At 40.2% G+C, this 23150-nt stretch overlaps 1 protein-coding gene across 19 annotated transcripts in view; it reads left to right on the forward strand.

Annotated features, from left to right (window-relative positions):
* The window catches only part of LOC107274735 (protein hu-li tai shao), a 39471-nt gene that overhangs the window by 6170 nt on the left and 10151 nt on the right, over positions 1 to 23150 (forward strand). For 5 of the 19 annotated variants that reach the window (XM_025091969.1, XM_015754166.2, XM_015754169.2 and 2 more), the window contains exons 2-16: positions 3803 to 3835; positions 14593 to 14727; positions 14799 to 14985; positions 15069 to 15451; positions 15641 to 16087; positions 16249 to 16385; positions 16516 to 16633; positions 18930 to 18953; positions 20483 to 20596; positions 20749 to 20841; positions 20929 to 21124; positions 21207 to 21344; positions 21466 to 21537; positions 22226 to 22324; positions 22707 to 22781. In XM_025091969.1, the coding sequence (XP_024947737.1) occupies positions 14620 to 14727; positions 14799 to 14985; positions 15069 to 15451; positions 15641 to 16087; positions 16249 to 16385; positions 16516 to 16633; positions 18930 to 18953; positions 20483 to 20596; positions 20749 to 20841; positions 20929 to 21124; positions 21207 to 21344; positions 21466 to 21537; positions 22226 to 22324; positions 22707 to 22781 (2191 nt within the window). In that variant the 5' untranslated portion in view covers positions 3803 to 3835; positions 14593 to 14619. The remainder of the gene's footprint in view (positions 1 to 3802; positions 3836 to 14592; positions 14728 to 14798; positions 14986 to 15068; positions 15452 to 15640; positions 16088 to 16248; positions 16386 to 16515; positions 16634 to 18929; positions 18954 to 20482; positions 20597 to 20748; positions 20842 to 20928; positions 21125 to 21206; positions 21345 to 21465; positions 21538 to 22225; positions 22325 to 22706; positions 22782 to 23150) is intronic. The other 14 variants (XM_025091971.1, XM_015754177.2, XM_025091972.1 and 11 more) reach the window with 6 other exon arrangements.

Raw genomic sequence — 23150 nt, forward strand, 5'->3', positions numbered from 1 at the left:
GGGGGGGGGGGGGGGAATTGTGCGAATTAAGAATTCTCAGCGACAAATTAACATTATTTTTGGATATTGTGACCTTGCTCTTTTTGGTCCTTTGCTAAAAATCGTCTAGTGCCTATTCGAGGAATTATATAGAAATTTATTTTTTTCTAAGCTTTTTTTTTGGATATGCATTAGATCAAGATTTTTTATGCTTATGCCGCGTGGATTCACCCGTATCGCTTGTGGACTTATCAATGTCGGTTCATTGCAGTGTCGAGCAAGAAATGCATTGAGAATAAAATTTTTTAAAAAATTTAATGAACGGAGATACTCATGCAACCCCGATAAATTATCGAATGATTAATCGATACGTTATCGTATCATGGAAAACGATGAAACTTGTACTATTCGTATCGCAATAACGAGGATCAAAACGGGCATTCAAACCAGTCGCACAAATATACCGGCAGAAGATACGTAAACCCGACACTCGAAGAGCTTGAGAATCGCTCCTAGAATCCCAACTAAATTATATGAATCACTACTAGGAATCCCGTCAACCTCTATGTATAATAACTTGCCCTCTAAGATCTACTAGATAAGACTATCAACGCTTTCAGGTATTATTGGTATTATTATTATTCGCAAAATTTGTCGCGTCAAAGATTTTCTTCTCCGCCGTGTTAATTTTTCTTGCCGCACACACTCTTCGCGGACGCCGATCGATATTGCTGGAACAAGCGGCAGACGTTAATTATTCGCGGGATTTTACCGAGTCCCTGCATCTCGAATGATCGCCGTAGCGAAAAGTACAGAGGGGATATCAAATACCTACAGTTGAAAAGTCTAATTGCAGTATGCATCGTGAACAACAGAGAAACCCAATGGAGACGCGTAGAGTGGTCGGGAGATGAAAAAAAAAACTGTTTTCGGATCTAAATTTCTAAATGGATTAGGGACACTGTGTAAATGAATTTTTTAAATTGCAAATCGCGCGCAGTGATAACGTGCGAAGTTAGAGGCGACAGTGAACAATATTTACGTAACTCGTAACTCTTATAATATAAATATTTACAAATATAATATAGTATTAAATTCGTAATAAAAATATTTACGTAACTCGTGGACTTTATTAGCCTGAACGTTAAGACTGACGCGATCGGTTGTTACCAGATTTAACGTAAATAGTACAATAACAAAAATTCAATTTTCGTATAAGCTTCGCTGTCGTGCAGCATGTCTCTTGCATCTAACCTATGGTTACCGAGGCGTTACATTGTCTGGAGGGTCACGTGTTCAGGCGCACGCGATTTAAAACTTTCTTGGAAATAACGAATGCTGTGTGTAGTCGTCGCGACTCAAGTACAATGGGCCATTCATCGTCGGGGTGGACGGAGAAATGGTTGGCGGGGTGGAAGAAATAAAAGCAAAGTGTATGAGAGAGATAGAGCGAGAAGAAGAAACTTGGCGAAAAAAATATTCCGGATTATATACATATATATAGATACTGTATATGTATATACCGGATGCTTGTGTTGCAGAAACATGAAGTAGCGAAAACATAAGGCAAGAATGAAAAAAAAAATCGAGAAAGGAGAACAGAGGAATCATTCACTCGAAAATTTCACATTTCTCTCTCTCTCTCTCTCTCTCTCTCTCTGATTTATCTTTCTTCTCTCTCTTTCTTATTTCCATTCACCTTCTTCAATAAAATAATCCAACGCACGCGGCGTCTGCTTCGAGGCTACTTATAGTTGTTCTCGCAAATGGTTACAATCGGTGATTTTCATTTATTTAACTCGTAATTAAAAGTACTCTTAATTGAAGCTAAAATCGTTATATTCGCTCTGATCGTTTCAACGTGCCGGCGATTCGATTTTCAGTCACGAACGCTCAATTACTGTTGCCGGTTATCGTGCGATTATCACGTAGGAGGGCAGCGCGCATGCGCGAGACTCGTGCATCTTCTTTCTCCTCGTGAGAAATGGAGCGAGATAGGAAGAGGACGAAGAGAGGGAGTGGGAGGATGTGAATGGGGCGTGAGGGAAAAAAGGAGAAGGATACGAGATAAGAGGGTGGGAGAGAGAGAGAAAAGAAAAGTGTGCGGGTATCAAAACCGCAATGATACGAACGCGGAGCAGCACGGGTTCTCGCGAGTGGCAAAACTCGCGACTTCTCGTGTTGCGCCGTGCTCTAATTAAGTGAGAGCCGAGCGACCACTAGTGGCCCCGTTTGAAAATCTTTTTCCCGTTTCTTCGTTCGATGCCCGGCAAACGCATCTGATACGAAATACCTACCTATAGATATAAAAATGACCAAAGAGCGCGCAGTGCTTCCATAAATAAAAAGAGAAAAAAAAAAGTATCAGACTGCGACCAGCTTTCTTCACAGAGCATCAGGCACCGGTTATCAGAACCTAAAGTGTTTTTCATTTATATTCTGTTATCTGCTTCTTCGATACTCTTGTATTTTTTTTTTTTTTTTTCCATTTTAACTCGCAATCGCTCACGACGGAAATGCCTATATGCACGGCACTGCGTTATTTGTACTGAAAATGTATATTCCATACTTGGCTACAGTATGAAGCGTCGGAGGCATCACGTGCGTCCACGCGTATGCGTACCTATCGGAGGCAAAAGAGAGTATAATAAAATTCATGACGGATTTCCAGCGGTTCGTCAAGGTGGCCAACAATGCGTGTCTCCCGACTAGCACGAAATAATGGGACGGCACAGCTATTGTATAATATTATTTTTATTGTATATCCGTTTTTCTTGCCTTTCGTGCAACAACGCTGGTCGGCTCTTTTTTATACAGTCGCGTTGCTGTATATCTGTATATAGACTTCTGTGGCGTACCGATTATGACCTCTTGCACGTATAGGCCCGTGCCACCGCGTACGGGGCTGCACGCAGGTACATAATATATGTACGTAAGGCACGTGTCCAGTTAGAAGAGGTCATTGTCCGACAACGTTCGCCATTGTCGACGAGCATGATCGATAAAAGCTGCTGTTGCTTCTTGAGCTTGGTATTACTGTAGTTGTCTTCTTTTTTTTTTTTCTTTCGTCTCTGGTTAGCCCTTTTGACTCTCGACGGATTTCTCTTTAATTTTTATTTTTTTATTTCCTCTTCGTCTACCTCTCCTCTATTTATTTATCTTGGCTACGATCGATCGTGCATTTCGTGATTGCCTGTTGGCATGCGTGGTCACGTTAATCGAACCACCAAAATAAGCATTGATCGAGGAACGACTTGTCGGATATTGGACGATCGGAAATATCAGTGGCTACCGTAGCTTGTATTACTATATATATGTTTGTCATTTAATTATATCGCATTGTCAATCAGTTGAAAATTTTCGAGCCGATCGATTTGCTTTTTATGCACGTGGGAGTCGTTGGAACCCTTGTCTCTCTTTTTTTTTTTTTCACCAAACCGGAAGGCATCCCTGAGCTAACTGCAATTAGACGCACCCCTTGCACATCCGGTTACGAATTTTTTTTTCACCTGCACGCATTCGCTCGTAGGGCCTTCCGCTTTGTTTTTATCGCGTGGACTTATCTTTACGGGAAATTCGACTGGTTGGTCACGTAATTGCATTTCCAGGTTTTTTTTCCCCCCCGAGTGCACTCTGGGAATTACAGTCACTCGCGACCTGAGTGCGGGACACTTCTTATGTCTGTTTCAAGAAATTCCTCCTTGTTCACTTGAGCCTGCGTGAGTTTCGCTTTTGCTCGCGAGGAACGACTCGCTTGCTCTTTTGTTTTTAAATTGGACTCTTTTTTTTTCGTTCCTTAACTCTCTTTCGCTTTTTGTTTCAGGGTGCGGGAAATTAGGTGCCTAAACGAGATACGGTAAGGCTCTGCGAGTGTTGCGTAATTTATCAATATTGTCTAATTAGTGATTTTATAATGACGTGTGTGTATATGAATATATATAGTATATATATATATGTATAGGTAAATTCGTCTCTCTGCGAATAAACATAAATCTCGGCAGTCGCACGAGCGAAAGCTTCTTGACTCTTTTAACAACCTGCATGGGTTTTCGACTTCGGTTCTCTTTCTACTTTAGGCAGTTACATTTCGAATATTTCTCGTCGGGCCTCCCGACGCTCGAAATAAACTCCACGAAGAGACGAAGACGAAGTTTTGCTTGACCGGCTCGCTGCACGCTTTGGCAAGGTTAACGAACCTTCCTATGGGAGCTTCTGGTTTCTTCCCACGATGCATTGCGGGCGAAACAAAAAGTTCGGCTGCAATCGCTTTGCAAACATTACTTCGTTCCGCCGGTAGAGCCCCCGCAGTAGAGACGGGTTAGAAGTTAATCCAGCAGTGTTTTACATTAGATTTTAGACGGGACATATCGGTGTTACAATTTGAACGGCCTAAAATTCACTTGGTTATCGTAGGATCAACCACGAGGCTAATATCGGCCACTATGATGACACCGCTATTTCTTCAGCCTTACATACTATACAACGTAGGCGAGTGGGCTGTAGTCTAGTTATTCCAGTGCAAACGGGCCGATACTATAGCACCGTAGTACTTAGGCGAGTGATACCTATAGTAAGTGCCGAGAGAGTAACATGGCTACCTATATAGACACGTATTTAGCATATTATTCAGAGAACAGTCGCGACGTAGTAATCTTCGAGTCGAACCTATCTTATCCAGTTGGGATCTATTTATATCCAGTGACGTTATATATATAAACACTGGCGAGCCACCTCGTGGGCGTTGAACTGTAACACACTTTCAACCCAAGTCCAACACACCTTCTTTTCCTTATCCTCGGACATCACTTGTGGCGACATAACCTATACAGGGGATACGAGGCTGTTCGGTGTATCTTTAACTGTATTACTAGTGGTGGAAATGGAGGAATCCTGGGTTGAGGGAAGGAATAGAAAAAGATCAGTCATTTTTTTTTCTGGCATGGACAATTTTTGCAAATATGAATTTAAGGGGTTGAAATTAAAAAAAAAAAATGGTGGTCTTAACGTTGCCTCCAGGGTATGGAGCATCGGTATCTTTTGGTCCGGTACCTTATGACGTGCTGATGACCTGTGGCTTTCAATTCAGAGGAAGAATGGAGGGATGATGAGTTTACCTAAGGCTAGTTTGAAAGTAGGTTACAGCCTACTCAGCTGGCTGACTTTGTCTGGCTGGGTACGTTAACGTTGAAACGGGAAAGTTGAGGTCGGGATAGACTGCGTCGACGCTTGGGTCGTTTTAAGGTCCTTGACGATGTATGATCGGCAGGTAATGGATTCTCGTGGTGTTACGTAAAAGGATAGCGTTAATTCTTGGGCTCAATCGTATTTGTGCAATCGTGGACGAAACGTGGGTCGGACGTTTCGCTTGAGTAACTCGAGTCAGTCGAATGACTTGACAATAACGTCAGTCAATGACTTGGATCATAGATCTTTGTACAGTTAGGTTGTGCCAGATAGTTTTTAGGATTTGTATTTTTTTTTTTCTTACGAATTTCTCAGGACTGTCGATCCGTTAAGATTTGACAATTTAAAAAAAAATTTTTATTGATTTTTGGCTCCTTGTTTCAAACAATAATCGTACGGATTTAGTTTCCTTGTTCAACGAGTCTTGGTTGTTGGGCGTCGCGACGCCTGGTCGGGGCCTTTGGCGTCCCGATCAATAAATTCGCGTCCTGGCGTCGCCGTACCGGCGGTCCTCCTTCACCTCCAGGTGCTCCTGTTGTATGGTTCATTTTTTTCCCCGTTTTCAACCAACCCTTGGATTTCTACGTGGGTTTTCGTTAGCGTGACATTACCGGGTAGACTAGCCGTAAATTCATATAACAGTCTTGCGACTTGTACTTTTGATTTTCCTTTTTCTCGAATTGCCCAATTTTCGCAACGCGTCGCGAAACGATGGACGAATTTCACGTAATACGAAAAATCGCGTGAAAACTGCACGCGAATTTGAGCATCACTTCTATTCTCAATATCGCTGCCATTTAACGACCTCGCCTCTCGTTACCGAGTCTCCCGGAAGCCGCAAATTTAGGTTAAGTAACGCTTCCGGGCGAAGCGAGCGTTTTGCCGGCCGATCGTCGCGAACGATTAGAATCTTTACCAAGGTTGTCTTTATGCAGGTAGTCTATCTTAACCGTGCAGACGTCTTACTTGTATGTCTACTCACGTTTAGCCTGTAATACTTGCTATTCCGTATGACGAATTTAATGCGTTCTACATTATATCTACAAGAGAGATAATAGTTGCACGTGGGAATCTCCTTTCTTTTTTTTTTTTTTTTTTTATAATTCTACCACCGTACGCTGGAACAAGCCGTAATTCTCCTTGACCTCCACGTTATTTATGATCTCTGCCTCTTGACCTTAAAGACATAATTATTACCCACTGCGATGCTTTACGTTACGCCTCCGTAGCCATCCAGCCGTACAGTACGTACGCACTACCGTTATTACTGTACAGCGTACGGTGTGTATCGAGCATAAGGCCAAGACCGGTCTCGACCCGCCTCGCTGCACGGTGGCAAGTGGAATGAGCTCTGCTCTCTGTTCGGCGGGACGCTTGGTGGGGGAATTACGGTGGAGGTATGGTGGGAGTGACGCGTAAGACTGTGGCATGGGCGGAGGGGGGTTATTGCTGCTGGGCTAGTAGGGGTGGCAGGGAGGGGAAGGGATTTCACCACCTCGTATAGAAGAGGGAAGAAAACTACGTTTCCTCTTTGTTACTTCACTGAACACGGCAGCTCGCAGTCATTGCCAACTGTCATTTTGGCATGACCGAGTTCAAGACCGCCGCGTCACTTCCTTGATTTACCATGCTCTTTGCACTCTTTTCTTTTGCTTGACTTTCTTTTCTTCTTTCTCTGTCTTATTGTTCACGGGACTTGGGCTTTGCCATGGCATACGTCAGACTGTCAATTTAGCCGTAGGCCCTTGTAATGATTTAGGGTTAGGGACAAGTTGCGCATGACTTTTTTTTTAACTATATCTTTTGAGGATGAGTCGATTTGAGGTCGTATGAGGATTTTGGAAAATTTATAATTAAGGAATATCGTATATGTATTTGAGAAATTGATCTGTATTTCGTTTTGAGAATGACGTAACGGCCTGTCACCGTTAATCATGCCGTCAATTATGTTTATCCGTTCCCACGTAACCAACAATTTGACTTGATTGCGATTTATTGTAAAATTCCATTTACCTCGCTGCAAAGTGGCATCGCTGAATGGAGGAATTCTCGTGTAAGAGAATCTGTTCGATTGCTCAATGGTTTTCTGGTTAATGAGGTTCATCGTCCCACCATCGCCACCTTATAAGACGCGGAATTCGAATTGAATTCCAAGAGGGTACGGAAGGAAAAAAAAATCCAATGACGGTTTTAATGATTTCCACAGGAGGATACTATAATTGTCGATGAAAAAGGTAGCACTGTAAATCCATATTGACATCTGCCATGGATTTCCCGTTATTAATCGCGCACCCTTCCGAGACGTATTTCTTGTACTTAGCAAAAACGTGTACAGTACGTGTATACGAGTAAACGTGCTTTTCGAGGGGCCATCTCCGTATGGCTCTTAAGACGTAAGAGTCACCCAGACAGGATCTTTTTACCTTTGGAACAACTTTATCCTAAGTTGTCCGTATACTTACAACTCTATAGTTATATTTATGATGTATAACCTATTACGGCAGTAAGAATCCGGGGTTTTTTGAATTTTGTAAAAAAAAAATGCAAAAATCATAAAATTCACTTGACTTGCTCTTGGAACCAATTTATGGCGGTAATTATTTTTCATTTCTTTTTTTTAACTTCCGTTACTCTGCACCGTCCCACGGGATCTTTAAGCTATCGTTCACAACGCAGGAATCTGTAGCCGCTTGAAATTGGCCCACTTAGGTTCAGTTATCGCGTTTTATCTAATTAACGTGTCACGTCCTCGCGTCACTCGCATTCCATGGTAATTCCATCCTCGCCAGGTTCTCCTAATGGACCGACTACTTGCTTTTATTTGTCAATCACGTTTAAGCGCACAAGCATAAATTTTCGAAATTCTCAGTCTGGCTCTACCGTTCTATTCTGATGTGAGTCTACGGTCTATCTTGTTATTGTGCGTTGTATCACGGGTACAGTGTATTTATGTAGGCGTCATCTCAGTCGGGTCTCACGTGCTGACTCATCTTTATTTAAATTAAAATTTTTTTTTTTCAAAATCTTAAGGTCAACATATAAATAATTGTTGTCACTCGTACGTATTTCCAATGCCGTCTCAAATACTCTTTCCCTCATATCTTTACATGCTTATTATTACAATGTCGTGACATATTCAATGTACACTCACGTACAGTAAGCGCAAAGAGTACTCGATTCTTTATCGTATGGTACACTTATCTTCTTTTTTTTACTCGTCGAAACTGATAAGCCCTGGTTTCAACATTCCGATAAACGACTTGCATCCACTGTAGATAACACGCTGTACCCGCCTCGATTGTCGATAATCAATATGAAAAATCGATAGATCGAATTATTAAAAAAAAAATTTTTACCTCGTCTGTACATCAGGTACAATTTGCGGTACAAATTGCCCATGCGGGTTAAATTCGAAATATTCCAATATATTTCTTCTCTCTCCTAATTCTACGAATCTTCTGTAATCGCGTCCCTAATCAACGCATATATCACACCGACGATCCAGCCTGACTAAAATTGTCACTTCTCTTGTATTAATTTTTTTTTTGGTCGAGTGGCAAAAAAATTTTCGACAAAAACCTTTCTACCCGTGTTAGCCACTGTCTCGTGCAATGTCTACGAATCATTGTTGCACCAATTGCTGATCGTTGAAATGTACCGTAACACGCAAAAGCGGAATCGACGCAACAAGGAGGAAAGATAGCCAGACGCAAAGGGAGCGAGTGGAAGGAAATGACATAGTAAGGCGATAAATACCTCGTAACTCATCGTCACGCTACGATATGCCTGTTTACGGTCCATTTGCCATTAGCCGGGTTCGGTAAAATAACGTCGTAATTGTCTCTTCGATATTCACGATTCACGTTTGCCGTTCGCTTCGCGAAGCGTCTTGTACGCTCGGTGCGTCTACGTATCGTCCGCCGGGATCTCCGTTTGTCTATTCGATTCTGGCGCTACGAATTGTTCATCGCCGCCGGACGACACGTAATTTCGTATTGTCTCTGTTCCTTTGGCATCGGGCCATCATTCGCATTCGGCGAACTGACCCGCGCAACAGGCGAAACTGTGCGCGGGTCGTTATCAACGCTCAGAGAGGCCGGATACGACGTCGGCTATGGCAGTTATAGAGACTTCCGGTAGGATTTTTTTTACGCCCCAAGTCTGTCCCACGTTCGGTGTGATAATTTTGTGCTTTTTCCTTTGCTAATTGTGAAATCGCTTAATTTTTCAATTAGCACGCTTTCTTTTTTTCTGCCCGAGAATAATTGTTCGGTAGCTTTGTGAACGGGACTTAATGCTTGTATGCTAATTTTTTTTTCCTGCGGATAGACGGATGCTTCGGGTGACTTGTTTTCTGGCTGTGACAAATTTTCTAGATTTACTCGAAAAATTTATTTTTTATTATCGTCAAGGGTTGGTACCATTTTTTTCGCTTTTCTTTGTTGCCGCAAAATTACTGTTTCTTCGATAAACTTTACGTTGGTCATCAGCGTGGTAATTGATAACGGTTTATGTGTCTGTAATATCGTGCGAATGATGTATAGGTATATACGTAGAGGGCGGCTATTGGGCAGTCGAGAAAAAGTAATATCGTACCTCGTAGCTGCCAGTCTACAGGCATACAATAGAAGCCTATGTGAAAACTGGTTGGCCGCGTTGGAGAAGAATTTATTCTATTCTTCGTCTAACGGACTTTTTACGCTCCAAATATTCACGAGTTATAACTGTACAGTCTCTGATATAGATTGTTGCAATATACATTGTTTCGAAAAGTCATACCAAACGCTGCGCCGTCTGTTTCTGAATATTGGTAACTTTTCAGCCGAAGGAATGCAGAAACCTTAGGACATGTCTATAGGACGGAAGAGAGGGGAGAGTTGCCTGATGAATTCGTGTTGTTGACCCTGATGTTGTGAAACAATGTAACTCTTTTATTTTTATCTTTGCCTTTTGGCCATTCTTTATTTTTTACTCCGACGACCGATTCTCTACTTTCATTAGTTACCTATTTATCCGCCGCTCGTGGCGCCATCTGTCTTGTTTTTTTCTCGGCAATTACCTCACGCGCTGCCGATTATTAAGCTTGCACGAGGCGAGAGAGACGAATGATCTAGGACAAAGAAATTGGGAGAAAGTCATGGCGCGATGTGGATAGAAACCGAGATAGAGAATCTCTAACGGCGAGGCTTTGGAAGTAAGAGGGTAAAGAGGAAATATACTTGGGTTTATTTGCATTCTTGACTGACGCCATAATTAATGGTTACGTATTGGGATCTAAAATTAACACAAAGCTGTGTACGAGATAAGCCGTACTGCTTTCGTCTCTGTCGTTTTCCTGCCTCTTGTATCTCTCTCTCTCTCTCTCTCTCTCTCTCTCTCTCTCTCTCTCTCTCTCTCTCTCTCTCTCTCGCTCTTAGGATATCTGTTGCTTCTTCCTCTGCGCTCGGCGCATGCCGAAAATAAACTGAAACTCTTGACGAATCGGTCGCGGCGCGTGTCGAGGACACTTTTGAACATCCGTAGACTCGAATTTGACAAACTCCCTTTTATCGCTCGGTTTCCTACGACTGTCGTTTTCGAAACGTGAAAAATATTTTACGCGAACAGTTCGGCCTGCCGGTTGCGAGGGAGTAACTTTTCAAGCCAACTCTTTCTTCTCCCTCTCGCCATTTGTCGAGTCGCTACTTCAGACTGTCGCCAGAATCGAGGGTGGCGCGGTTCTTGGCATTCCTTGTTTTTTTACACCCCTTTCTCTCTCCCTCCCTCCCTCCCTCGTCCAAATTACAAATCGATTCCAACCAGGCACCCCGCCTTGCCCTTCAATCTGCCTCCCAAGGTACGCCACACTCCGTGCTGGCTGTTCCACTCGTGCAGATACGAATAATTGACAGAGACGGAGAAGAAGCCACGAGGTATCATGAAACACGAGGAGGGTCGACGAGTAACAAAAACGTAGACAGACGTCGCGGCAGTCAAGAGGCTCGAGCACCGTTCAAACTATCGATCCGAGTTCCGTCACTGAGCCAAAGATTCAATAATTTTTATTTATTTATTCCCAACTCCCAATCTATCGAACCGGAATATTTTGCATGTTTATATTAACCAGAATTACGTAACTAGCCGAGTCGTTGGTAATTTTGTTTTTCTAACTCGTTTCCCATGTGCAACGTGCTTGCGAAGGTCGCTAGCGTCACTGACGCGTAGGGACTTGATATTTACACAGGCTAGCTACCTGCTGGTACAAAGGGTCTCTATACCCGTTTGGGACTGGTAAAATAACGGGTGACGCTCTTTTCGATATTGGTCGAAGGCCGCACGCGGGCACGTCGAATGTCTATAGGGGCTCTTGAAAGGTTATGTACAGTTGGCCAAAGTGGATGACAGTGGAAGAAGGTTACAAGGGGGTGGCTCCGAGGGGTTAAGAAGCTTATGGCGATTTGATGTCGCACGAATGGAAAATTAAAGCCATAGGAAATTCTGGCTTTATCGTCTCTCCGATCCCATTACGGTGTGACTTATTTTTTTTTTAATTTAAAAAAATATGACGTCATCCGGTCACCAAGATATATGAGAATAATAGTGTGAAATCGGGAGATTAATATGTATACGACAAAGGAACACAATCTACGACACATAGTATAAATAAAATTGTTATCTCTTTCGTGAATATTACCATAGGTTATCGCCTAATGGATATAAACAGATGTAGAAAATCCCTAACAATTGACCCGAGAAACGATATGGCGTGGGCTCTTGATAATTTGTTGGAAACATCGGCCTTTTTTATTGTTATCGTTGGTCGTTTAGATAAGAGAATTTTCAAACTAACAAGATACTGTCTTACAGAGAGGTTCTGTTTGGATTACAGATGTGGATATATATATATATAAACACGTGCTGCATGTATGAAAAATCAAAATGGGAACATACCGACAGGTTATTATTTTTATATCTGATTATTTTATTAAATTTTTTTTTATTGATAAAATTCCGTACAGGTATTTAACGTAGTTAGTGCTTATCGGTACGAGTAGTTTATCGCTGATCCACGAAGTCTGTGGCGGACACGAAAGAAACGTGTTTGCAAGAAGTATGGGCAAAGTCAATTGCCGGAATTGTCCGACGGTTGACGTGCAGCGCCTTTAAACGATCATGTCCTCAATCTAGAGTAAACGTTTCGTAATTTTGAATGCTCGTCTTACAAGCCCCCTCTTGGCATTTGCTTGGCCTTATGCAAACGAGCTCCCATTTGAATAATCAAATAAAACCAGCAAAGTATCAATGAACGGAGAAAACGTGCTTTACGATTGATTTCTTACGTGTTTCACTTTTTTTAGCTGTTCTGTCGATTAAGGCGGTACAAGACTTTTTTTGACTTTGGTCACTTTCGATCTTTCGTGATAATTTTTTTTTTCTTTTTTTTTTACGCAATATTCAGATCGGTGTATTGTTTTCTTGGCGATACGCAGCACAGTGAAATGAAGTTTTTCGACGTTTGACGGCTTGATTAGGATTTATCGGTATCGATTGCTTTGGATATCGTATCTTTTTCGTGTATTAGTGATTCATCGAAGTAACGTGTAAAAATAAATGTTTTATTTTTTTTATCATTTTTTTTCGACCTCCGTATAGATAGTCAACTAGCATCTTTTTCTCGCCCTTCCGCTTAGGTATGCACAATTTATAGACTTACATGGATTTTTGATTTTTTCCATATCGAGCCGATGCGTTATATCCGGTGGGAGAAAAAAAGCAACGTTAAAAATCCCACTCGAATTCGAACGATGACACTCGGTGATGTCATCGTCATTGCGTAATCACCCCGACCGTGTTAAAAGATACGCCGCGCGATCGCGTTGACCATTTATGACGTGAAGTCACGCGTCAGTGCGAATTCGTTTCGCCTTGAATTAACGTGTTCGATTGTCACTTCGTGAGTATCGAAGAAAAAAAGAAATCAAATTTTTTACCTGAGTACAAAATCATTTTAAAATGACAATTATACCTGGAAGAAAGAAAGTAAGAGAATATCTAGTCCCTTGTACGTTATTATATTGTTTAATGACGTCATCTTTCTTTTTTTTAAAAGGAATTCGAGGTAATTTTGAGATTTCTCGCGAAAGCTCTTCCTTGGCGAGTCCTAAGCGCCGCAGGAGTTACATAAGCTCGTCGTGGGAAGGATTGCCAAGGATGCTGCTCGCTCCTCTCTCTCTGTGTCTTATCCGCCGCGGTTTAGTTTGGCCAAAGCTCTTGGCGTGCTTTTCACAGGGCATCGCTTGAGCTTTCGCTCTGGATACTACTTCACGTTTATCTCGCGGAATTTCGTGCCGGGCACGTCCTTCGTGCTAAAGTGTCATTGCTATTAATTCGACAAACAAGTATCGCGCACGGACTATAGAACATTCGGATTCTACATTGATAGATGAAAGTTTAAGTCAGTTTTTTCTAAGGAGTGAATTCATACTTGCTTTTGAAGTAACGAGTCAGCCTTTCCACTCGGAACCACTTGCCAAGGGCATTGCGCAATGGTGCAATTGGATAATAACTACTCCTTGGATATCGTGGCATCCATTTTGATTTTTATTAACCCAAGGGATCGACGAACCGAATAAATTGTGTATCTTCCGAAAAGTCGTTTTTTCGCTTGGTATCGGTTATTTGGAGAAACTAGATTGGTAATAGGCAAGCAGCTGTGCAACGGAACATATGCGCGTGCACCAGGCCTATAAAGTCTTGCGCAAGGAATAATAAAATTTTAATATCCTCGTACAGCAGGTGACATCGATATGAGTTAACGTTCTTCGTGACGCAGCTTGGAACAAATAGAAGTTTGAGTTCGTCGTTGAAGCGGGACACCTGGGATTAATTCACGCAATTTTGTAGACTGCCTTTTTTTTGGCTCTCTCGAATAGTCATGTGACGTTCGTGCAGACTGATGGTGGTAGCTGATAACGGTTGGATGGTCAGGGAACGAATAAGTAGGCACTGCGAGAAGTTTGATTTTGGATACTGTGAAAAAAAAGGGGAGATTTCGTGGCGTGAAAATAGCTACAGCCGCGATGCTCCACTTGACTTTATTTGCGAATGTGGTAAACCAGGCGATTTTGAATACACTAATCAATTACCCAGATCTTATAGAGGATTTTGAGGTGGAATTGGTGAGTTTGTGGATCTGGTTTGAAAAAGTATTTGAATAGTTAATATTGTATGTTAGCAAATGATAAGGATTTTTTTTTTTAATCCAGACGGTCTTTGAGTTCTGAATTATCTAGGGTGCTCGAACGATAAGTACCAAATCGAATTTCCAGAATTAGTCAGAAGGTCAAGCAGTTTTGAGTATTAGCATCTGCTCGAACGTTCTGTATATTGAAAATTCTATATTATTTGTACGGCAGTTATTTAAGTGTCACCACTTTACGAATGTTTCAGTTGGTGTTAGCTGGGGGAGGCTCGAGGATGGCGGACACGAGTCAGCAAGAGCTCTCGGAGCCGCACACCAATGGAGTCGTGGACGGTTTGACGGAGGAAGAGAAAAGCAAAATGAGACCGGCTGATATCGATGCGGTGAGTGGAAAAGGATTTTTTAATAAAGAATTGCGAGCGTGAAATTGTAATAAAATATGTTCTTTCTTCAGGACATGAGAGAGATGGAGAGGAGGAAGCGCGTCGAGATGATGATGAACTCACGACTCTTTAGAGAAGAGCTGGAACGCATCATCGAGACTCAAATGAAAGATGGTTCGGGACCTTCCGGTCTGTTGCAACAGATTTCTGACATTATGGGCGGCCAAGGAGCTAGATTCAACACCAGTGTGTTCAAAAGTAAGACTTTCATCTTCTTCAATGTTTCTTTGGGCTCTATGAAGGTCGTAAAAGCCTTTTCTAAACAAGTAAATGTCTTTCAGACTCAAACTGCGTGGTGCCGATCAATGATATTCGTGGAGTAGAAAGCATGGGTTACGCCAAGGGCGAGAAGCGTCTTCGGTGCAAGCTTGCAGCAGTCTTCAGGCTCCTTGATCTCTATGGATGGACTCAGGGTATCGGTAGTCTCATCACTGCCAGACTCAATCAGGACCAGGAGCACTTCTTGGTTAATCCCTATGGACTGCTGTACCACGAGGTCACTGCTTCCAGTCTGGTCAAGGTCGATATGCAAGGTGCAGTGGTTGAGCAAGGCACCACGAATTTCGGGGTCCACGTTACTGGATTCCAATTGCATTCAACGATACATGCTGCGAGACCTGATATCAAGTGCATTGTTCACATAACCACTCCGTCCGTCATAGCTGTGAGTATTGTCATTTGTTGATCTGAAACTTTGACCAGTTAATCATTCTAATCATTGAAATGCACGATTGGCGTTGCAAAGAGCGTAAACGTTTATTATATAGTGAGAATTCATGGATGAGACGAATTCTTGTGTTTTATTGATTTATTAATTTTGGAGAACTTTTAACTAATCTTCAATGTATCCCAGGTCTCTTCCCTGAAATGTGGCCTACTCTCCCTCGGCCAGGAGAGCATAGTGATTGGCGAAGTTAGCACCCATCAGTACATCGGTGGAACTTTCGAGCCAGAGGAGCGTGAAAAAATTACGAGGAATCTTGGTCCCATAAACAAGGTTATGTTCCTCACGAATCGTGGCGCGTTGTGCTGCGGTGAGACCGTCGAGGAAGCTTTCTTCAACGTTTACAACACTGTAATGGCTTGCGAGACGCAGTTGAAACTGATGCCCGCTGGACTCGAGAACCTCAATCTCGTATCTGAAGAGTCGAGGAAGGCCATCTTCGATGCTTCAAGAAAGCCGCCGGTACCCCAACAGGTGTCCGTCGCAGATTCTGCAGCGCTTGCTGAGAAACTCGAGAAACGATGGAGAATCGGTGGCACTGAATTCGAGGCACTCATGCGAATGCTCGACAACGCGGTAAGTTGGATCTTTTATTTTTAATCTGAGAGCGTGAGATAAAGAGTGACAGCTGTCATTGAAATAAAGTATAATCAAAGTATGAGATATAATTGATATAATATCAATAAAAAGAATAAGATATAATATCAGTAATAATCAATTGATGTTCCTTTTTTCAGGGTTTCCGCACCGGTTACATTTACAGACATCCTCTGGTCAAGGGCGAACCTCCAAGACCACGAAACGACGTGGAGGTACCCCCAGCGGTATCTTCCTTGGGCTACTTGCTCGAAGAAGAGGAACTCTACAGGCAAGGGTAAGCATCATCATTCACTTTGTTAATTTTACATTCTTGAAAGCTTTTTTTAAATGTGAATATTGACGAAAAAACGAAACGAAAAGTATTTGACAATCAACGGCCTTTTTTCTTGTTCCGTTTTTCTCAGGTTATGGAAAGGTGGCCGCAAGGGTACTGACAGATCACGCTGGCTGAATAGTCCAAACGTTTACCAGAAAGTCGAAATCCTCGAGACCGGCACGCCCGATCCGAAGAAGATCACCAAGGTAGAAGTCATTACTTTTGAGAATAAGAAGGAGGAGAGTTAAGTAGGTTTCAGGGTCTTGCGATTTTACGTTCTGGTTTTTTGTCTTTTTCTTTAAAAAAAAATTAAAAATCAGTAACAAGCATACATTTTTGCCCTACACTCGAATACTACATTGCCAACGACGAATCGAAATTAATACATTGCACGTACGATGCATCGATAATTTCAGGATATAATACTATTTGCAATATTCGATGAAACTAATTTTATTATTTACGTCTTTTACTTGGAAAGTCATCGATTCGTCGTTTGCCTGTCCGCCGTTCAATTATCTACTGATGAATTTATTTAATGATAACACGAATGATAATATTAACGTAAATAATACAATGCCGATAGCGCGAGTTAATACCCTTGAGAGAAAATTTAACGAGTGACATAAAAATGTCTAATTATACGTTTTAACCCGTCGTGTGTTAATATCTTATATGAATAATCTATTGAGATGTCTACGTGTTTCCCTAATTACTAAACGAGGACGATGAGTGTGAAAGAGACAGAAAAATATCGAAATAAAAAAAAAGAAGATAGTATAATACCGTTAAACGAAACAACACATGCTTCGCAATTTAACATTTATCCGGGGCGTAAATATTAAGGCTAACTTCTAAGCAAAAACATACGTAATACGTTCTGCATATGTACGTACTATAGTTACCTTCTTGTAGTGTGCTAAAAGTACGTCACGTATAACGAGCAATGAATTAGGATTTTGCATAATACGTTAATCCTCTCTCGTTATAATATTTTTTTTTCCCAATGCCTTAGCTTCTCAATCTTTTTTTACAAAATTTTATTAATTTTCTTTTTACAATCAATTTATACTCTACTTAACTTTAACCTTGATTTTTTTAGTTTAAAAAAATCATTGTACACCTCGCCCATTCCTATCGCATTCCAGTTGACGGCATTCCAAAATGTTAGCCGAAAAACGATCAAAAGCTTGAAACCCATATAGAGCAGAAAATAAGTTTTAGGAAGTAGGGCTTTGTTAATTGTTAATAATATCAATATACAGTGAACACGTGCAATGATGAATTATGCAGAATGTTCGAGAAGCATTTTACGCACGTGTTACTTTAATTTATCTGGAAAAAAAATGTTTTTTAAAATTTTTAATCCATTCACTAATACGTGTTTTTTTTTCATATCAGAGTAAATGTTCTCACCGATATCTTTGTTTTCTTGCAATTGCGGTATTGAGCCAAAAAGAAGTACCTTACCGTCTTGATAACAATTTTGGAAAATGTTTTTTCGAGCATTCTGTACTCTTCTTGATTCCCGTGTAGCATTTACTATATACTCACGTGGAAAATGCGGGAATAACAAAGAGTAAGGATTTATAAAGGAGCTGTATATCTCGCGTTATAATAGATCTACAGTTTATACAATAGTGAGAATTCAGTATGCCATTAAATATATATATATTTTTTTCTTTATAATTTTTATCCTTCGAAGCTATAACAGAATCATGTTGAATGTATTTTTTTTTTTAATTGAACTATTTTATCACTAATTTTAATTCTGACCGTGCCACACGAAGTATAGATGTTTAAGGATGATCCTTTGCGCTTGAATAATTATTGTTTTTTGGTTGTTGTCTTCTGTCGATGAATAGTCATTGGTCATACGCCAAGTAAAGTCATAGTCGTAAGCGCCTTGGTACTGAAAGATTTACGATTTACGTATTAAATGGCGAATTTCTTTGAGGAAAAAAAAAAGAAGAAATTGTAGGAAATACACAAATTGATTATTTCTATCGAACACTTTGCATGCCGCTTAACTTTAACATAAGACATCAACGATTTGTTTCCCTTCTGTAGCTTCTTGATGTTCAAATAAAGGTACATTCGTCAAACGGAAAAAGGATCATTTTCGCGGGAATTTTTAAACTGTGTGGTATGCCGTATGTTGTGTGAGAGTGAGCGTCGCAATATAAATACACAAACACATAGATACACAGAGACGATTCATAAAAATATAGTTAAAATAAATGATTAATGCTAGAGTTAGATTAGTTTCTGGCGGATTGGAGAGAGTGAGAGAGAGAGAGAGGATATGAAATTTTACTCGCGCCGCTATTATTTTTGAAAACGTTAAAGTTAACCAAAGTGTACTTATACACGTAGAAAAATAGGATTTTAAAGAAAAAGATACAGAAACGCGATTAGTCATTATTTTGAAAGAGTTTATATTAATTATTTTCTAATGTCGACACTTATGGCTTATTTCTTTCTTTTTTTTCTCATTTATAGTGGGTGGATGCAAACGCAGAGGAGGTAAATCTCAACCTACGTTTTCCTCTTGGAACGATATCTCAAACTAAGTCACTGATTTTTCATATTTGTATTTTTTTCTTGTATATACATCGCATACTTTTAATATTAGCTACTCATATCTCGGTGGTTAGTCCTTTAGATTGTTAAAAGAAAGCATTGGTATCTGTACGGGGCTTAGGCATTGCCGCATCTTCAGCTTCATTATTACTCTTGTCCTTTTGAAGTTAACTTCATCATCTTCATCGTTATAATTTCTTTTCATAGACGCTGTTATCTTATTATCATTTATCGCTGTTTCGTTATCGTACCAACATTTTTATATTTGCTAATTATAATTTTGATTCGGGTCATTTGGATCGCATACAAATATGTATATAGAAATCTGTTAACGTATATTCAATATGGCTATACAGTATATTTGAATACTTGGCGCGAGATTTGACCGAGTCTCGTGATCATACTAAATTTTTGAGAATGGCAGCAGCTTTGATTTGCCGTCAAAGAAGATTTTGCTGTTAATTTGTCTGTTTTGCGTTTGAAAAATTTATTGCTTGTCTGTGAAATATTGAAATTGTGAGAATCGTCAGTTTTCGTAAACAAAAATTCATTAGATCATTTTTTAATTTATTTTCATGATCGAATCGATTCGTTGCTGTTGCTTGGCGCAAATAACTGTGGTCTAGGATCGTCTCTTTCACACGCACTGGAAAAAGTGTTTTTTGAATATATATTATTTTTTGTGATGATCGATTGTATTCTAAAGTCTTATTTTCGAAGAGCGTGTGAAAGGGTTGCAATGTAATGCAAAAAACATTAGCTACGATTCCTAATTAGTCTAATGAATTTTTAATTAATCATACGTACCATTCAAGACGAAGGAATGAAAACGTACAACACCACACAGAAACATATAAACTCACGAGAACACACGTTTCGTATGAATGTGTGCCTGTTTGTAAATCCGAGATTAAAACAGAAAAAAAAAGGAGCAAAAATAGTGGAAGTAGAAGTAAAGAAAAAAAAAGTCTCGCTCGTCATCCACTGCATCCACAAAACCAGATCTTTGCCAAAGTTCGTTTGCGAATTTCAAAGAGAGAAATTATATAATTTCCTGATAACTTTATCATGGCACAGAATTAAAACAGAAATTTCTGAAAATCTCGTATCGAATTTGTAAATAAAAAAGAGATACAAAGTAGCTCAGTTACATTGACAACATTTTCAAATATTTGCATTCGTCTGGTCGATTGAAAAATTGTCTTTCTCTTTGGAGAGACCCGATCATTGTCGCGAGTTGAACCAAAACGTCAGGCACACATTGAATACGAGAGTTGTTCTATTCGCATTTGAATTTTTCACAAGTGTATCTTAAGCGACTCCCCTTGAAGAAAAAAAAAAAGAATAAAAAAAATGTTAATACACTGAAATTAATGAAGAGAGAGAAAAATGAAAAAAATAACGACAGTGGGGTCGCTATAAGATTCCTTATAGGATCTTGTCCGGCTAACGTGTTCTGGTTTTGTGTGCAGTGGGTGTCCGATGGCTCGCCGACCCATAGCAGCACACCAGTCAAGATTGAGAGTGCGCTTCAATTCGTGCCGAAGAATACCAATCCAAAGGAATTCAAACAGCTTCAGCAGCAGGTAAGTGAAGAAACGTTGTTTTTCCATATACGAATAGAGGAATTAAACTGATCATTATATTTGACTGGATCATTGTTACCTCAGGTAGCCAAACCGTAGAGAGGCCTTCAGCGCATTATTTTCCTTATCATTCTTTCACTTTCTGTAACCAGATAAAAGATTATCGCAGAGCAGACAAAATCTCGGCTGGACCGCAGTCTCATATCTTGGAAGGCGTTTCGTGGGACGAGGCCAAAAAGATGCAGGTAAGACTAAAACTACCTTTGCATCTGGATCAATTCATGCTTTTCACTCTTTATCAATATTTCAATTTCTTATTATTTTTTCTTAAGGATGCTACTATCAGTGGCACTGGCGAACAAGTAGTTCTGGTTGGAGCTGCCAGCAAGGGTATCATTCAAAGAGGATTCCAGCACAATGCCATGGTCTACAAGACGCCGTATGCGAAGAATCCTTTCGACGCCATCACAGATCAAGAACTCGATCAATACAAAAAGGACGTTGAACGAAAACAAAAGGGCGATCCTTGTGAGTTAATCTTTTGGAAGATTTTTTTATAATTTACATCTATGGGGAACGTTCTTTAAAATGACAATGTTACTTGTAACAGACGATGAATCACAATCCGAATCCGAGGCCTTGTCATCCTTTAACGTAAGTCGTGCGACACACGAATCAAGTACTGCCAAGAGTCCGATACAATCGCCAGTTTCTGTGACATCGGAAACGGAAGAGGAAAGCAGGGACGGTTAGTCAAAGTTTTGTTCATTTTTGTTTGGCCATAGCTACTTGTAGCTGTTAAGAAAAAAATTGATATATTTTTTTTCTATACATTTACTTACTAAATTATCTTCGTTTGTACATTTCAGAACCACGAGTATTACGGATAGAAACGAAACAGGTGCCTGCGCCGAGTCAACCGGAAGTCGTTCTGAGTGATGGTGAGCTGACGATTTCTTTGATCGTTAAAATGACTTGGGCTATTTAGCTTTTTTATTATTTAATTCGTTACTTTCGATTAATAACATCGACATCCTTTAGAAACTTATTAATTTCGTTATATTTACTCCTCATTAGAATTTCCCTCTTAATAGCCCCTTTTTGTTCTTGTAATACTTTTTATCGATTTTATTGTTCAGACCTTTTGTTAGTTATAGACAGTGCATGATTCTCTAGATTAATACGTTTCTTCGTTACATTGTTGTGAAAAGTTCTCTGCACGAGGTTTGTTTTGTATGTTCGAATGACGAACTTGCTAAATCTTAAACTCAAAAGTACTACAGTAAGAATTGTGAAGGTATATTCGTTTTTCTAATCGGAGAAACTACACGACATAGTCCGATATCATGAATTTTCATGATCACAATTTTAATATTATTTTGCATTTAAGTATCGTTCTACCAGAGAGTATCGATTTTTATGTATACGAATTTACGTTAATTACGTAATATTGATGAAGTTTGTCATTCGCAATTGCGTGGCTGTTGCGACGACTTGTAAAAAAGGTTCTCGTGCCTCGTGCATATACAATTACATGTCAGGGTTGCACGTATGGTAAAAAAAACAGTGTACAGGAAAATAATGCATGAGTTGAAAATTGCATGAGCATGGCGACGGTTTGTGACGCAGATTCGACGGCGGTGTCTGTGGAAACTCCTCTTGTACATCAGTCTCGGATCCGGTCTGAGGAGGAGGGTCCAAAAATGTTAAGTCACCAAAAAAAGCTAGGTGAGCTGCTTAAAGTGAAGACGAGTAACTTAAAAAAAAAAAATCCGCGACAAAAATTAATATTTTGCATTTCGAAGATCTTTTTCGCAGTATTGCATCGTAGTTTGTTATTATATTTTTTAATACATGCATGTCACCCGTAACACGGTATCGCGCATGGTAAAAGGTATTTGAAGGGAAAAAGTAGTAGAGTTTTAACGTTTCGAATTTTCGTTTATATTTGTTATTTCCCACGTCTAAAAATTTTGCACCGTTGGACCACTAATAATCCATTAGCACAGTTGTACGAGGGAAATGTAAATTTACTATTAGTCTATTTCCTCAAAATATTGTTTTACCCTTGTTACGTGCACGTGTTTGTTGTCCTGTTTTCGAAATCCAGTGGATGCGACTACAGAGTTCCTTAACGAGATGCGACGCACAGCGGTTGACCCACGAAACGATCTCAACAGACGAGGTAAGATCCTTGCAAGCTCATTGGCTAAAAATTAATTGTTCGATTTGTGCATGTAACGAAATTTTTCAATGCTTCTCGTTTGGTGGCTTTTTAAAAGGGCTTTCTATCTCTTTCTCTTCGCGAGGGACACATAACTTGGCTTGTTAAGCTTCTATCTATCCCCGAGGGCGTCAAAGTGTCACGACTTGCTCGAAATACGATTATTCGAATAGAGGGAAATAATGTTTAATAATTAATTTCTTGCATAACTCGAGCAACTCGTGACCGAGACCAATGACGTTTCTAACATAAGTATTAAGAGACAGGGATATTATCAATGAGATAAGCACGAGAGAGAAATCGCGTTGCATGTTTGAGGTGTGTTTGGCC

This window comes from Cephus cinctus, unplaced genomic scaffold (assembly GCF_000341935.2).
Source record: "Cephus cinctus unplaced genomic scaffold, Ccin1 Ccin1_scaffold0101, whole genome shotgun sequence".
NCBI lineage: Eukaryota > Metazoa > Arthropoda > Insecta > Hymenoptera > Cephidae > Cephus > Cephus cinctus.